Source organism: Ammospiza caudacuta, chromosome 1 (genome assembly GCF_027887145.1).
Source record: "Ammospiza caudacuta isolate bAmmCau1 chromosome 1, bAmmCau1.pri, whole genome shotgun sequence".
NCBI lineage: Eukaryota > Metazoa > Chordata > Aves > Passeriformes > Passerellidae > Ammospiza > Ammospiza caudacuta.
In genome coordinates this window covers 96,248,598-96,264,904 of record NC_080593.1, presented here as the reverse complement: position 1 = coordinate 96,264,904, position 16,307 = coordinate 96,248,598, and the positions used below count along the sequence as shown (strand labels likewise).

Genomic DNA, 16,307 nt, shown 5'->3' with positions numbered 1-16,307 from the left:
ACAAAAAAAGAGAGAAAGAACATGCTATCAAGCACCACCAAAACCTCTGGGCTGTTATGGATTGTGGGAAGGTTTCTTGCAGTCTGCCAGAATCCATGCTGAGTGCCTGGGGAGCTGAAAACTGCTCTTGTCCTGTGATAAGGGCTTAACATGAAGCAGGCTCGGCTGGAGGCACAACAACTTGTGTTGAACCAGCACTGCCAAAATGCCCCTTATACACAGCATCAACTGAAGTGACATCAAAAACTCTCCTGCCCTATAACCTAAGTAAAGAATGTGAGTTTAATGGGGAAATATACATTGAAAAGTATAACTGAGATCAAGACATTGTGTGCCTGGAACCAGCAGGCTGTACCTCACAGTTTCTCAAGTTTTGCCTTGGGCCTGGTCTAGATGTACTTCTGCACTAGTAAAACACAGCAAGTGCAGTAAGTGTTTACCCCCTTTGAGGTTACCATTTCATCTGGTCTAATAAGATCCAGCTTTAATTTATGTGTGTAGCTGTGCCTGTGAGAGGCAGGAAGAACACACCAGCTGGGGAGGAAAAAGGAAAAAGAAAAAAAAATATTCCTGGGTACCTACCCAAGGAGTTAATGCATTGGGGCATATGTGAAGGAGTTAAAACACTACGCAGGTACAGATCCTGTGGCAATTACAAATGTTATTGAAATAAAAACCAGAAACAGGAAGCCAAAAAACAGGTCCCTAAGGCAGGCATCTGTCTTAAATGATATCATTTGTCAAGTTTCCAGCATTTTGTGGTTGTGAACACAAAAAGAAGTTCTGTGTTACACTAAGGACATTACATACTCATTAGTCGGAATGTTCCTGAAGTACATAATACAGGATTTTCATTTAATAAGAAGCAGCTACTTGCAACTGCGTTGCACATAAAATAAATTCTGGGCACGCTAATTGCCATTCAAGGATCTTCTACCTAATTTTTGACAGGTTTTTCTTCCCCTCCCCCCTTAGACTACACTGCATAGATTGTAAGCAGATTCTATTGCTAAAGTTTTAAAATTTTTGGAGAATATTTTCTTATTTCTGAAATCTGAATTTCTTCAGTCATGAATTACGAAGGTTTTAATGCAGATATTAAAGAATAAAAGAAAAAAACCCAAGTTATCTACAGGAATATTGTAGCAAGAAGTGGTGTCGTAAGAAGGCAAAAATACATACACATACATATACATATACACATACACATACACATACACATACACATACACATACACATACACATACATATACATATACATGCGTGTCTCTTGGTACAATAACTGCCCCAGTCATCCCCCCTTCTTGAAGAACAAACCTAGCTTTAATTAATTGCTTTAGTTCCTCTATCTGAACACTATTAGTGCATTAGTTTTAACTAATATATAAGCTTCCCCCTCGCTGCCCTGCCAATGACCTTAAGCTTCACATGGTAGGAAAGCCACTTGCTGTAGAATAGAAAAGTAATTTATCCACCATGATTGTTCAGCCCTGGCCCCTCTGTAAAACAGCAACTGACAATTGTGCTGTGTTATGGATGGTACATTTGTGGTGTGTACAATAGTGTGCAGAGCATCAAACTCACTTCCCTGAACACTGCCGGCAGCATTTGAAAAGTGATCGTAGAGAGAAGCGACCACTTGCTGAGTGATGTTCCTCCATTTCCAAATTTTTTTTTCCAAGTAACTCCCCCCTTTTTTTTTCTGAAAAGAAAGATCAGTGTTTCTCAGCTTAAGAGCAGTATGTAGTTTTCCATTCATAAAAGTATGTCATAATAATAACAATGAAAAAAGAGGTTACATTGCTTTTATTTTACCTGGGATTTCCCTGCTTCTTTCCACATTTCAGCATTTAGCATATTCCCTCAAAACATAATAAATTTCTATTCTGTAGCTTAAGGGATCCATCAGTTAAAATGTTAGTCTTTCATCTTTATTACCCTCCCATTAAAATGAAAGAAACCGGGACACACTTCAGTTTAGAAGAAGCAATTTAGTTGGTAATGTCCTTACTACTCAAGTCTTTACAAAGAGAGAAAGTGCATTATTGCTTATATTTCACACATCTATCTGCATAAGAAGCAACTAAAGCTTTCAGACACATATGATATTAAATTTAATAATATTCTTTGATTAGATTATTTTATTACAACATTTTTCCATTACTAGTCATTTCCCGTACACATTTACATTCATAAAACCTGGAGGTTTTTCTTTGTTTGTATGTGTTTATATGTATTCATAAAGCAAGGAAAAGATTTTCTGGTTTGCTATAGCTGTTAGATTCGAAAAGAACAGATTAATAACTAGCCACCACGTAGGACTAGGTTTTCTTGTACACTGCACCAGTAACCCTTTGCTATAATGAGGACACAAAGAGGCTCACATCAGGCTGCTCCTCTTCTTCATAACTCAAAAGCGTCACAGTGGCAATAGCCTCTAGTGCTATTTGTCTTTAGTGCAGTTGTGACACTTCGGCATGATCCATAATTTGGCAGCTATTTACCGTGACATTTCCCTTCAGTGCAGCCATAACATTCAGTGAAGCCATTATTTGGTTCCATTTACCATATAAATTGTATTGTCGTGCATGCATGCTAGCAGCTACATTAGGTACCTGAAAATGAGTAAATCTTGTAAAATAGATACTAACAGCTATTCAGCAGAGAAATTTCTTTACTCCTCAGACAGAAGTAGGAATATATATAATATCTGCAAACACTACTGCAAACTTTTCCTTGAAAGATTGCAATTATCTGTATTTACATGACACAGCAGTTATTCATATCCACTTACTAAATATACACTGTATGTGCATATACATTGCACACATTTGCACGCATACAAACATACAGCAAACTACTGCTTGGTAAAAACCCAACTTGATTCAAAAAGGTATTAGGAGAATCCAGCATAGCAATTAAGTAGGAAGCATATCTGTAAAATGTGCTGAGGGTTGCAAGCCAGGAGAGAGCGAGTGAGTACGTGTGTGTCCGTGTGCGCGTGCGTATGCACACATGTGACAGACTCAGGAAAAAAGCCAGCTCTTCATCTAGTTCTTTGTTGTTTTTCCATGGAAGCATATGTGTGTAGGGAAGGGAAATTCGGTTATTAGCCTCAGCAAACAATGCCAGATTCCTCTGTAGCAAATTCATTTAGAAAGGTAAAATTAGGATGTAGTGCTAGCAACCACATCTCAATGAGCTGCTATTATTAATAGTATTATTATTTAAATCCCTGCTCTCTACATATAGTATACTTAGTACTTCCAAGGCAAATGTATTATTATTTTTAATCATTTAAGTCCCCACTGTGCACACAGCTTTTAATACACCTTTTTTGCAAGCATATTAAGTGTATTGTTATTAATCCCTTGCTGTGACTCTACAGTATTTCTTTTCCTTGTATGTTCAATGTCCTATCATCATTTAAACCTCTCAGTGTGTGCATGCCATATACATTTTCCAAGGCATCTAATATTTAAACATTATTTAAATCCATCATATCTTACTTATTCAAAGGCAGCCATGCTCCCACAACTTTAAGTTTGCAGAATGTACTTTTAAATAAACAGAAGTTGGGCTTTTTTCCCCCTGCTGCAAGACAAAATTTATTACGAAACTCATCAAAAAGGCCTTATCTGCATGTTAAGAAATACTCTTCACCCTCTCTGCATTGATAATGCTCTCTTACAGCAATTTGAAGCATAGAAGTTGTATCTTTAAAAACAAAAATTACTTCTTCGTTCCATATTCATTCATGGAAGAGTTATCATGTTGACCCTGAGCTACCCCTTCAGCTTAACATAAACATTTGATGAAAAATACAAGCCCAATGACCATAGCCTAACCTAAACACCAGAAGGGCTACGAAATTTGTACACTGGCTATCCAAGTTATGCATACAACAAAAGTAATCCTTTTATTAATGCTGTGATCAGTATGAAAGTGCTAAACAACAATCTGAAGCCAAAATTAAAATGAACAACATTTCATATCTGAATATATATATGTGTGAACCCTCCAAAGGTCCCTCTCCTCCCCCATTTTGATCAGTGAAGAAGCCTGGGGCAGTTGCATTATGCAATGTTATATATGAAGTAACATATTAAAAAGAAAGTAGAATGTATGTCCAAACAGAATCCAGTTACAGGAGGAATTTTCTATGACAAAAACATATGGAATTCACTGCCTCAGAAACACCAAATCTATTGAACTGACAGTGATCAACACATCTGAAAGTTGGGCCACTTGGATGGCTTTGGTCTTTGCAGGAATTTGATTCGAAAAAATTGTTACTCATGCAACTCTTCTGTACATATCACAGATGTAACCAATTGGTTTTTTGTTTGGTTTTTTTTTCTTATTTTGCCACAGTACATCCCAAACAACCTTGTTTTTTTAAGATGCATTTAATGACCAAGGACTTCACTTTGTCCCTGAGCAAGGAAAGACAACACATATGCCTAGGAATAAAATGCTGAGAACTTTGAATGCTCTGTATGGTACTTGAGTGTTGGTATCCTTCTAGCATTCAGCTGGAAGGCCAATATACCTTCCTAATAATGCAAAACTCAAACACAACACAATATTTTTATTATCAGAGATGAAAGAGGAAATATGTTTCTAATAGCAGATCTTACTTAAAACAAAAATGATGGTGGCTTGATGCTCACCTTGAGTAAGAGAGAAAAATGGTCACAAAGGCTCAATCCATTCCACCTTTACCCAAAATCACCAAAGTGAGACTAAACCTAGTAGTCAGGCATGGCCCAAGAGAGAGATAATTCTCCATTGTACACAATTCTTTATGATGCTAATGACATATGTACTAAAAATTTACATTAAGAACGCACTAAATCAAAATTAATAATATTTTTCTGTCAGCATTAATGAATAAAATCTATGTTTTCCTGTGTTACAATCAAAAATGGTGTGTACAGCCAGTCCTGAAAAATGCCCTAAAATTAAGTTTTGGATTTTTTTCTTCAAGCCCTAGCCATTATCAGTCTATCATTATATTTATTATGAGGCATATGATCTTAGAAAATTTCCATCTCTTCAACTGGATACAAATGAATGTAATTTCAAAAGATGTGGCAAAATTGGCCTTTATGATCTTAAAAGTTTGCTATGGAAAAAAAGATGTAGAGCAAGCAGTTTCAAGTATTTTATTGTTCTGGAAAATATTATGCTTCTAGCTGGAATTCCCACTGTATGTACCATTAATAATATTCACTAGGTGAAGAAGAATTTTTGAAACTTTACAAAACCTTTTAACTGAATTTGCTGAAAAATCTATGGCTGAGCATCAGTACGTGTACCAGGTATTGTGACTACAGACCTAAAATGATCTTGCTGCTTGTAAGAGGGCTTCTGCAGAAGCAGTATTTGGTAAAAGTAGAAGTCCCTTCCCATTTGAAGAATGATCAGTCAAATAACTCTAAAAAACAGAATATCTGAAAAAGAGCTAGTCACCAAGAAACATATAATTATGAATAAATACCACAAATATTTAAATAGCTTTAAAAACTTTATTTAATCTTCAAAAAAATATACAGGGCATGAACACACATGAACATGGCTCAAAATCCCATTCCAATAATCTTTCAATGCTGACTAAAGGGGAGACTGGACAATAAACAGTGGAAAATGAAAAGGAGACAAAATGAAAAGGCAACAAAATGAGACTACATTGCAACTTGTAGTTAAAGATTTAAAAGAAAATTGCGCAGTTGTTTAGAGTTATGAAAGACAGGATTAAAAAAAAAAAGTCAAGTTGCTTAATATTACTGACATGTCAGAATTGGAGGATAAATTTCCCTGCGTAACCAGTCAAGGAATATTACTATGATCCATGATACAACTGAATTATGATTATCATGTTTGTGACAGAAAATCAAGAGCATTTTTTTCCCAGAAACTTCAAAAGATTAATAGAGCAACCCAAAGATACAACTCTTTACTTATTCTTGTTCTAACAATTTTATTTTTAAATCAGGGAATCAAAATTGCTGAAAGATTTTTTTTCTGAGCTGAACTACAGATGAAGTCTTATCAAATCAGGCTGACAGACTAAATCTGCCTCTGCATCAAGACTTATTCTGTCAAGAACAATGTTCTTGTCTCATGCTAACCTAAGTGACAATATCAAACACAGGCCCATTATGTCCCTGCTACAGCCACTGATTTAAACACTTTTAAGAAAATAAAAACAAACAAACGAAAAAAACCCAACAAACCCATCCCTTTTTATTAACACTTTAATGCTGTTTTTTAATATAATATCCATTACTAAGCTTAAAAAAAGAAATTGTTTCTAGTAAATCTGAGGCATAAAGTGCCCATTTTCTCTCTTCTGATTTATATCATTGTTCTGTTTTTACAGCTTACTGTTGACAGAGTGAGGTAATTCAACTACAATTTTTCCAATGTTTTTTCCCATGTACATGTAATCTACAGCACGGAATACAGATTCCAAGCCAGTGAACTTGCCCTCAGGAGACATGTCTCCAAAGTCCACCTCACAAACCAGGTCTCCTCTTTCATACATCTTGAACAAATGCTGCAGAGCCATTTTGTAGTCAGAAAGGTAATGGTTCAAGAAGAAACCCCGGACGCTAGCAGACTTCTTCAATAGTTTTGCTGGCAATAACTCTGCTTTAACGGGCTGGAGGCCAGTGGGGTTTTGGTAGCCAGCGATAAACCCAATAACTATCAGGCGCCCTTTGATAGCCAAGGCATTGAGAGCCAAGTCAAACATCTTTCCTCCAACAGATTCATACACCACATCCACACCTTCGGGGTAGTCCTTCCTAAGCACAGATTCGACATTTTCAGTTTTATAGTTGATGGTACGGTCACAGCCAATGGATTTCAGAAAGCCACCCTTTTCATCACTGGAGCAGGTTCCAATTACATGGCATTTTGCCTTCTTTGCAAGCTGCACAGCGAACTGGCCCGTTCCTCCAGCTGCTGCTGTCACCAGAACCTTCTGGCCTTCAGACAGGTCTCCCAGCTCTTTCAAACTGAGGTATGCAGTTGCGCCACTTACCATTAAAGTGAGGAACTCGGGTTTCACTGAGGGTAGAGGGACTGCTTGTCTGGCTGGCACAACTGTGTACTCAGCAAAGGAACCTGCTTTCACGTAGGCCACAGCCTGACCCACCGAGTAATCTGCACTAGCACTGAGTCCTAACGCTACCACTTCACCGACACCTTCAAAGCCTATATCAAAGGGGGGCTTAACTGAGGCGTCATATCGACCAGCTGAGTAGTTTATATCAGATGCATTGATGCCGACAAATCTAGAAGAAAACAAAAATGTTTTAAGAGATTTACTCCTTACCAAGTTTTCATCGTATGAGAAACCTTATCAAATTTGTGGGATAAGTACAAGACTTGTTCTAATTATCTGTATATTTGAATAACAAGCAGACTCCAAAGATTACTTTCATCAGACTTCCATAGTTTGCATTCTGTTATTCTAGAATTACAGACAATTTTTCTAAACAAAAAGAAACAACAAGAAGCTGTAAAAAGTAAAACCCAAACCCAAAACAAAACAAAACAAAATCCCTTATATTTTCCTTAGGTCCACTTGACCAAGCTAAAGAAGTTGAAAACAAATCTGTAAAAGATTAAAGCGTGAAAATTAACTGACCACTTCATACAAGATTTCAAAACACAGAAGAATGAAACATGCAGAGCAGTAAATATGTGGATTCTGGCAACAAATTTATATTTTTGAATATAATAATACTGTTAATGACTAATGATCATATTAACTATTGATGTCACTTGCAAGGTCATGTTACTGTAGGCAAGTACTTTTTAATTGATGGAGTCACTGCAGCAAATTTGCCTTTTGATGTAGCTAATGTCAATGTTAAAATATTTTTCTTTATATAAATTACTTGCAACACATCAAAACAACCTTGCAGAGAAGGAGTAAAATTGTAAAACTGAATATCAAGTCCTACTGACCTCTAACAGGTGAAAATGGATGGCTTTTTTTAGAGAAAGATAAAGATATACTCATAACTTGATTAAGCTCTAGGAGATAATTCCTAAGACAAAGTTATGATCTAGCTCAAATACAAAGATCTTTTTTTATAGTAACTATGTACACAGGCAAGAAAAAAGAGACTGGGGAAGGTTCTGCTAACTGGAAAATGTAAAAAAGAAACACATGAAACGGCACATGCCAGGACTGTTACTATGTGTGGATGTGACAGCCTAAAAGGTGTACTTGACACCATGCAAAAGCTGCAGAAGTAGGCAAACAGTGCACTTTTCATTGTTGCAGTTATCAACAAGCTCAGCTCATATATGTGTGTAGTTTTAAATTGCTTGCACACAGAGCGGGGAGAACTAAAACCGCTTTGCTCCTTTTGATATTCTTCATTCTTTACAGCACGGGGAGCTTCAAACTTTCACCAACGTTATTTATAAAAAGACACGTAAGCGTAAACATATCCATGCATAAAATAGGCAAAAGTGACTGTAGCTCTCCGTAATCCTGCCTTTAACTCGCCGCTCTGCCGCAACAAAAAATGCCTACGTCTTGTCCGCAGATAAAAAAATCTTCTATTATCCCGCTCTGCGGTAACTCCCGTACAGGAGTGCTAAAAGATGTATAAAAATTGGTAACGGAGTTGCAGCTTCCCGTGTCCCTCGGGCGCCAGGCGAGACGTGCCGGCGCTGCACCAGCCTCCTCCCGCTCTCACACCCCAACTTCTGGGGAGGGCAGCGGAGGGTGGGAGCCCGGAGAGAGCTGCGCTCGCCCCCTCACCGGCCCCACGGCTTCGCCCAGCCGGGGCTCTCGGTGGCTGCCAGGCCAGCCCGGGGCGCCCGCTGTGCCCCGGCCCCAAGCCGCAAAGGAGGTCCGGGCTCCCCGCTGGGCTCAGCTCGCTGCTCCCGCTCCCGGCGCGCGTCTGCCCGGGCAGGACGCGGAGCAGCCGCGCCCGCGGCTGGGGCAGCGCACCCCGACACGGCAGGCAGCGACAGCAGAACAAGCCCCCCTGGTTTTAAGACCTTCCCCTTCTCAGCGCTGCACGCTGGCGGCCGGAGCACAAAGGCAGGTAGCACAACCAAACGCTCCGAGGACAAAAACTTTGCGTGCGGGGAAGGGCAAGTCGCGCGGGGGGCCGGGCGCCTGCCGAGCAGGGCTCCCGCACACGCACCGCCGCTTTTGTTCCGCAGCCGGAGAGGATGCGAACCCTTCCCCGCCCGGGCCGCAGCGCAACTTGTGCGTGCGGCTGCGGGGAGCGCAACTCGGCGCTGCCCGGGCGCTCACGCCGCGCCGGGCAGGGGATGCGGGCTCTCCGCGGGGCCGGCCGCCAGCTGCCCCCGCACACTCACCCGTGCGCACACTCTCCGTGCGCACACACACAGACACACACACAGACACGCGTGTTCGCACACCCGCTCCCCCCCGTCTCTGCGGGGCGGCCGTGCCACGGGAAATGATGCTCCCTGGGCTTCTGGGTTCATCACTATTAATCAGCGCAGCCCTCCCCCCGTATTTTTTTTAAACCTCCTTTTTATTGTGTGCAAACTCAAAACTCCTGGTCGCGTTGTAAGGGCTTCCCCCTCCCCCCCCCCCCCCCCCCACCTTTTATTTTTTTAAACAAGATTGTTTAGTCTTAGATTCCTTGCACATTAAAACGATCATACGCACCGTCTGGACTAAAACATAGCGTCTAATTTGCCTTGTCATTCCAGCTGACAGAAGTGAGGTGGTAGGATGTGCGTGCAGTTTCACAGCTTATTTTGCTTTTAAAAGTAGGAAAAAGTACGAATTACAAGTTGAAGATCAGTTTACTAACTTCCGAGACCGACGAAAGTAGAGAGCATGGAAGAAACAATTACTTAGGGTGCTAGTGGGTTTTAAGACACCTTCCAGATATTTTGTGTTGCCTTCATTCACTTTCTTACTTTAAATTTGTGCTTTAATTTAGAAGTTACTAGTTGAGCTTTGCCCCTTTCATCTCAAGACAAACCTGAGGCAGGGTGTGAAAAAAGCCTGAGATTGGCTTTTCTCGAAATAATTATGCACATTGAGTCACCCGTTTTATTTATACTAAACAGTGTTGAAACCCCTCGTACTGTTTATTATAGAAAACAGGAGGACACTGCCGGGGGGGGGAAGAAATGCTGTTTGTGTACCACAACAAAGAGTGAGACACCAAAAACCAGCATCACAGCCTTAAACACAGACAAAACAAAGTCATCCAAACCAGCACTACGCAAGAAAAACATTATTTAGACCAAACACCCAGCAGGAATAGCCCTCCACTTTTCCCACTGGGACCCATCCCTTTAGTCCCCTGGTTCAAAAACAGAAACTTTCTCAACCCCTCTTACTCCCTTTTCTAAAAACTTTGTTCCCATCTTCCAGCCCAAAAGTAAATTCTTACAGTTACTTTGGCAATGAAATGCATCGCTTCATCAATAAAATCTCGAAAATCCTGCAACAACTTTAAGAAGGACCAAACCTCCACAGCCTTAGGCCCTTGTCCTGACACGAAATGGAAAACCCTTGCTTCCACACCCGCCCCTCTCTTCCCCCCCGGAAAACAGGACAAACAGACATACAACACTTAAATGGCTTCACTGAGGATTTATCACCATTTCCCCTCCCCTTTCTCTACTACACAGAGTCAAAGTACAAAAAAATAGCTTAAATTAATTTCTAATTCTGAAAGATTTTTGAGTAAAAGATGGGTTATTTTTTCTGTATAAGACGTAGAAATAAGAGTTGCTGGCGTAGCTCTCTAAAGCAGAAGAAAGTTTCCCCTAACTGCATCTTATTTTAAAATATCTATCCACACACAGATTTTAATTTCCTACTCCCATAAATCCCACACCAGATTTTATTGTGGTGAATGACGATTGTTTTGCAGGAAAAGCTCAAAGCAATTAATACTATTCATGGGCGTGACTGGGACTAAAATGAAGAAATCTGAAAATGCCCTCTTGGAACCCAAGTATTTCCTTGTTTTGTTTTTAATTGTATGCTTCTACCTATAAGAAAATGTGTAGTTGTATTTGAGCTTGGTTGTTTGTTTTCTCAAAAAACTAAATAGTCAGGGACTCATCCCTTCAGGATGGCATAGTCCTTCCCCAGATGACAGAGAGAGGGGAAAACATTCAGAACTTGCTTCTTGCTGCAGCTTGTACACAGTGAATGTTTTACAGTAATGTAATTCTGTGTCTTCTATGATATTCTTCAGAAAGGAACAGTAAAGACAGAAGAAATGCCACAAGTAATACAAAATGTATGAACTCTACATCTAGACTTCATCACTCACCTCTTCTTCCCCTTCATCCCCACACAGGCATGTGTACCAGTAGAGGAACATGTGTGTGACAGGCTGATGTGTTAAAGCCCAGCAATTGCCTGCCTGAATCTGTGGACCAGCTCCTGCCTTTAGCGTGGTACGAGCCCTTTTACCATGAAGTGTGCATGTCCCACGAGCACCCAGGAGCCCACCCAGCAAAAGGAGGGAGGAGAGGGAGATGGGAAGAGTTACATTGAAAGCTGTTAAAAAAAAAGGAATAAATTTTAAAAATTTACAGGAGGGCAGGCAGGGGAGCTGGATGAGAAAGACTCCAAGTGCATGTGTGGGAGGGAGGGGAGTTGGGAAACAAGGATGTCACTCAGCCTTGCATCACCCAAGTAGAGTACTTGCTACTTGTATCTCAAAGTCTTTTGACCTCTTCCACAGAAAGGAATTTAACTCCAGCCGGATGGCTGCTGCACGCCATTACTGTTTCAGTCATTAGTGGATGCAGCAACACAGTGTCTTACACTTCCGAGGTCTGGAGGGAATTTGGGTCTCAGAAATCCCAGTGGGAGATGTCAGCATCGAATTAAAGCGCCACATCAGCTTTCTCGTCAGCTCCTGGAAGAACTCCTGCTCTTTCTCCTTATCACTTCTTTGCCCTGTATTTGTGTGTTGCATATGGACACATACATGTCATACATACATGTCACAAATATGCACGCAGTCACACACTGCCCTAGCAGACCTCGCAGCACTGCTCTCAAGCCAACTTAGTGCTGCTTAATACATTTAAACTCCCACGGCGAACACGGCAAACTATTTGCTACTACGATTCCCTTGCTTGACAAGAACCTGAGAGCGCTGCTCTCTCCCGTGCCAGCCAAGCAGTCTGCTCCAAAGTTCCCGGAGTTTCGGCTTCCCCTCGTGAGCAGAGAAACCCCTGAACTTCAATAGACTTAGTTTTACGCAAGGAAGGACGGCGTCTAGGAAGGAGGCACCGAGAACAAACAGGTTTTATGGAGACAGCTGTGGGGGGAGGCACGTTTGGTCCTCGGAGTCTTCATTTCACGGCGAGCTGGTCACCGCGCCGGACGTGGGATTTACGGTGCATTATGCTAAGCAAAATGTCACCTCCTCACATTTCGCCCGACCCGGCTCCTCGCTAAAAGCCACCAACAACAGCGGGCCCGCGTCCTGCGAGGGAGGCCGCGGGCCGCCCTGCCCCCTCCGCTCGGCGCGCAGGGCTGGGGGTGGTGCCGGGGCTGCCCGGGCGGCGGGCCCGGCCGCGGCCTCCCCGGTGAGTCACGGCTGCGCGGGGGCGAGGCCGGAGAGCGCCGTGAGGGGCAGCGGGGCCGCGCCGAGAGACAGCGGCCGGGCCAGGCCCGCCCGCGCAGCCGGGGCGCTGCGCGGGTGCGCCGGGGACACACTCATGCCCCGGGCACGACGTGCGTGTAACGAGCTCGGGCAGGCCCCAGGGAGGGGCCCTGCGAGCGCTTCCGCCGTCTCACTCCTTGCTCCTTGGCACTGCCCGAACATAACACTCGCCTCTTCCCCCCCTCCCCCGCCCCCCCTTTGGCACAGGGGCCCTGGGGTGTTCTCTCTTCCTTCGAGCAGGCGCACGCCGGGAGCAGCGCGCACAGACAGACAAACACACACAGCCCCGCCACAGGAGGAGGAAGTGTCACCCCCACACACGTGGATAAAGGTGACAGAGCTGTAGCACCAGCCGTTCAAAACAACAACAATAAAATGAAATTAACAGTCGCCAGATGGCGGCTGGTACAACTTTGGAGCCGGTCTCCGAAGTGAGGAGAGAGCAGGCCACAAGGCGCCAGGAGTCGGCGGGGGCGCGGGGCCGGAGCGCGGGGGGGCGGGCGGGGGCTCACCTGTTCCTGACCAGGAGGTCTCCGTCTCCCGGGAGTGGCACGGGCGAGTCCTGCTGCAGGGTGACCGCTTCCCTGAAGTTTTGGCTCAGCTTCGTCACCACCAGCTTCTTCATGGAGCTGGGGATGGACGAGCCCTGGAAATCCAGAAACTGACGGGAGTAGGACATGTCCAGGATGGGCCGCGACCAGCTGCCGCCGAAGGACCAGGCAGGAGCTGCGGCGGCGCAGGACGGCTGCTGCCGCCACCACCACCGCGCTGCCCGGGAGCTCAGCGAAGCGCCGCTTTTCGCGCTAAAACTCATGCCCTGCCTCGGCTCTCCTCTCCCGCCCCGCTCGGCAGAGCTCCGAATGGGATTCTCCAGGCAGCTCGCAGGACGCGCCGGCAGGAGAAACTCCCCGCTCGCAGCTATGTGTGTACGTAAACAGAGCCCCAGAGCAGCAGGCTCTCCCTCCCCTCCCAGCCGGCCCCGCCGCCGCACGGAGACGCCGCCGGAGGAGCAGCGGCAAGATGGTCCCCCTGCAGCAACCGCTCGTCTTCTGCCGCCGCGGGCACTACCGAGGGGCGAGGCCGGCCCGCTCCCGCGGCCGTCCGTCCCGCTAGTCCCTGCCTGCCTGCTCTGCCTTGCCAGCCAGGCAGGTGTGCGGCGGGCCGGAGTATCTCCTAAAGGAGATGGTGGTGGTGGTGGCTTTTAATTTGCACCCTGCCTCTAACTAAGAGGTTTAAAAACAGGCGAGGGGGAGAGGGGAGGGTAGACAGACGGACAGAGAGAAACGCCTCGGATTAGCCCCCCCACCCCGTTCTTTAGTTTACAAAAAGAGGGTATCTCCCTACCAAAAAAAAAAAAAAAAAAAAAAGAAAAAAAAGAAAAAAAAAAAAAGGGGAATAATAAAAAAAAAAAAAAAAAGAGTAGGAAGAAAGCACGGTAAATTATCGGCCAGGAAAGGTTAGAGAAGTGGGGAGAAGTTGCAGCTAATCTCCTAATGTTGTTATTAGCCGCCGCCGAGGAGCCGCTGCCCGCGGGCGGACGCCCCGCCCCTTCCGTGCGAAACGTTTCACTTCCTCGCAAGGTGCTACGAATCAACCCCGAGACGGCGGCGGCGGCTCCGCGCCTGCCGCGGGAGGGGATTTAAACGGGCGAAGCTCTTCCCGCCGTCGCCGTCCTGCCGGGAGGGGAAGGGTAACAGGCTGCTGTCAGTTTGCTTGGGTCGCAGGGGTTTCCCCCGATCCCTGATACTGCCAGAAAATCTCGCCCTCCCTTCCCCTCCTTGCTTCTTTCTTTCTTCTTAGAAAAAAAAAAAAAAAAAAAAAAAAAAAAAAAAAAAAAAAAAAAAAAAAAAAAAGAAGAAAAATTAGTCATCTCTCTCTGTAGGTTACGTTTGGGTGAGGGAACCTGCGTAGGGAATCAAGTGGGTGAAGGGACCGAAGTCAGTGTTGTTACAGAGCCACCAATCCCAACTTGGTACAACTGCGTGGAGAAAGGCAATATAATAGAGATGTTGCATTGATGTCGCGTGTAGTTCCCAGAATTAACTCCATCCTACCAGTATAAACAGCTCAATGCTTAATTGTGCGGTAATAAGAAGAAAGAAAATCCCCTTCTGCCCGAAAAAGAACAAAACTGCAGTTCCAAGTGCTTTCCTTTAGGAATCAGCTGGGTAGTTTTTATTTGCTTTCTTGCCTTTAAAAAAAAAAAAAAAAGGGAAGAACCCTTCTGTTCTCGCAGCTAACATTATATAAATCCCCAGACACATACTGTGCAAAATGTATTAGCAGTATGTTTCATATGCTGCAGTTCTCGCTCTGCAATCTGTTGGTATTTTAAAGTAAGGATGAACTGTAATCTCCCATAAATCATTTTTAATTCAATGCTGAGTAGACGTGTGCCACGGCGAAGTATCAGCTCCTGCCTGCCTCTTTTTTTTTTTCTTTCTCTTTTTAAGTTTGCTGGAAGAAGACCTTTGCTGAAGTTAAATCAGCACATGCGTTTTGCGCAGCACTTCAGCAAGTGGATTATAATAACAACCCCCTCAACGCGTGTCTCACATGAGGAATCTTTTATGCCGTGCTGTATTAAGACTTTTTTTTTGTCATATTGTTTAGCTCTGGGAAAGGGAAAAAAATGAAAACAAAGCAATTAAAAAGATTGACAGGTATGGGTTTGTGTGAGACCTATTTGTAATTGTCAGGGTGACGTGGGCAAGAGGAGGAGGAGTAACAAACTGAAGCAGGAAAAGCAGCTCGATGTGTCTGTCTATCAGTTGAGACTGTCTGAGAGCCCTGGGATCCGAATGTGTGTTATATTTCAGTGAAAAGAGAAGAGAGGGAGAGTGGATCTCTTTCTCTCCCAGGAGTTTAGGGGGGGGGACAGTTCACGTTAATCTGTCCCACTCAGTGAATGTCTTTTCTTCCTCCCCCCCTCCCTCTCTGCACACACTCTCCGGGGTTTTTCTTGGTTTTGGCAAATTTTTTGTGTGTGTGTGTTGTTTTTTGTTTTTTGGGTTTTTTTTTTTTTTTCTTCTGTTGCAGATCGAGATCAGCAAAAAAAAAATCCATGATAAAAAATGTGTTTGCATTATATTTAGTAGCAGAAGAATCTTCGATTTGTGGAAGAGAAAAAAAAGGGAGAGCAAGAGAGAAAAGTAGTCCTCTCCGGTGGTGACACTGTTTGATCTGTGACTGTTTGGAAGGTGGAGGAGTGACTGACATTTCCCATCCGGTGTATATGTATGTATGGGGGCTTTACTCCTTTTTATGATTTGCTTCCTTGCTCTTAGACTAAGTGCTGGGAGGAGAAGGAGAGACTGGATCGACCTCGTTTTTTGCACAATGAACAAACTATTACCAACGCAATAAAAAACCAAACAAACAAAAAACCCCCCAACAACAACAGCAACAACAACACACAAATCCACGAGCTTGAAACAAGCCAGCGAGCGAGCGAGAAAGTTGCGCTTTGAGACTCTTTGATCTCGGAGAAAGCCTGAGAGGGGGGGAGTGACTGAATTTACCGTCTCATCGCCGCCGCTTGCTCGGCTCTCCACCGCGAAGGAGGAGAAGAAGACGAAGAAGTGATTAAGGAAAGGAGGGGGAGAAGGGGAGAGAGAAAAAGGAGGAGAGAAAAAAAAAAAGGA

At 43.8% G+C, this 16,307-nt stretch overlaps 1 protein-coding gene across 1 annotated transcript; it reads right to left on the bottom strand.

Annotated features, from left to right (window-relative positions):
• Positions 1-5,569: 5,569 nt before the first annotated feature.
• Positions 5,570-13,941, bottom strand: PTGR3 (prostaglandin reductase 3). Its single transcript, XM_058806588.1, has 2 exons — positions 13,176-13,941; positions 5,570-7,305 (listed from the first exon to the last, which is right to left on the bottom strand). The coding sequence occupies exons 1-2, from the start codon at positions 13,475-13,477 to the stop codon at positions 6,381-6,383; spliced, it is 1,227 nt and encodes a 408-aa protein (XP_058662571.1). The 5' UTR covers positions 13,478-13,941; the 3' UTR covers positions 5,570-6,380.
• Positions 13,942-16,307: the final 2,366 nt, after the last annotated feature.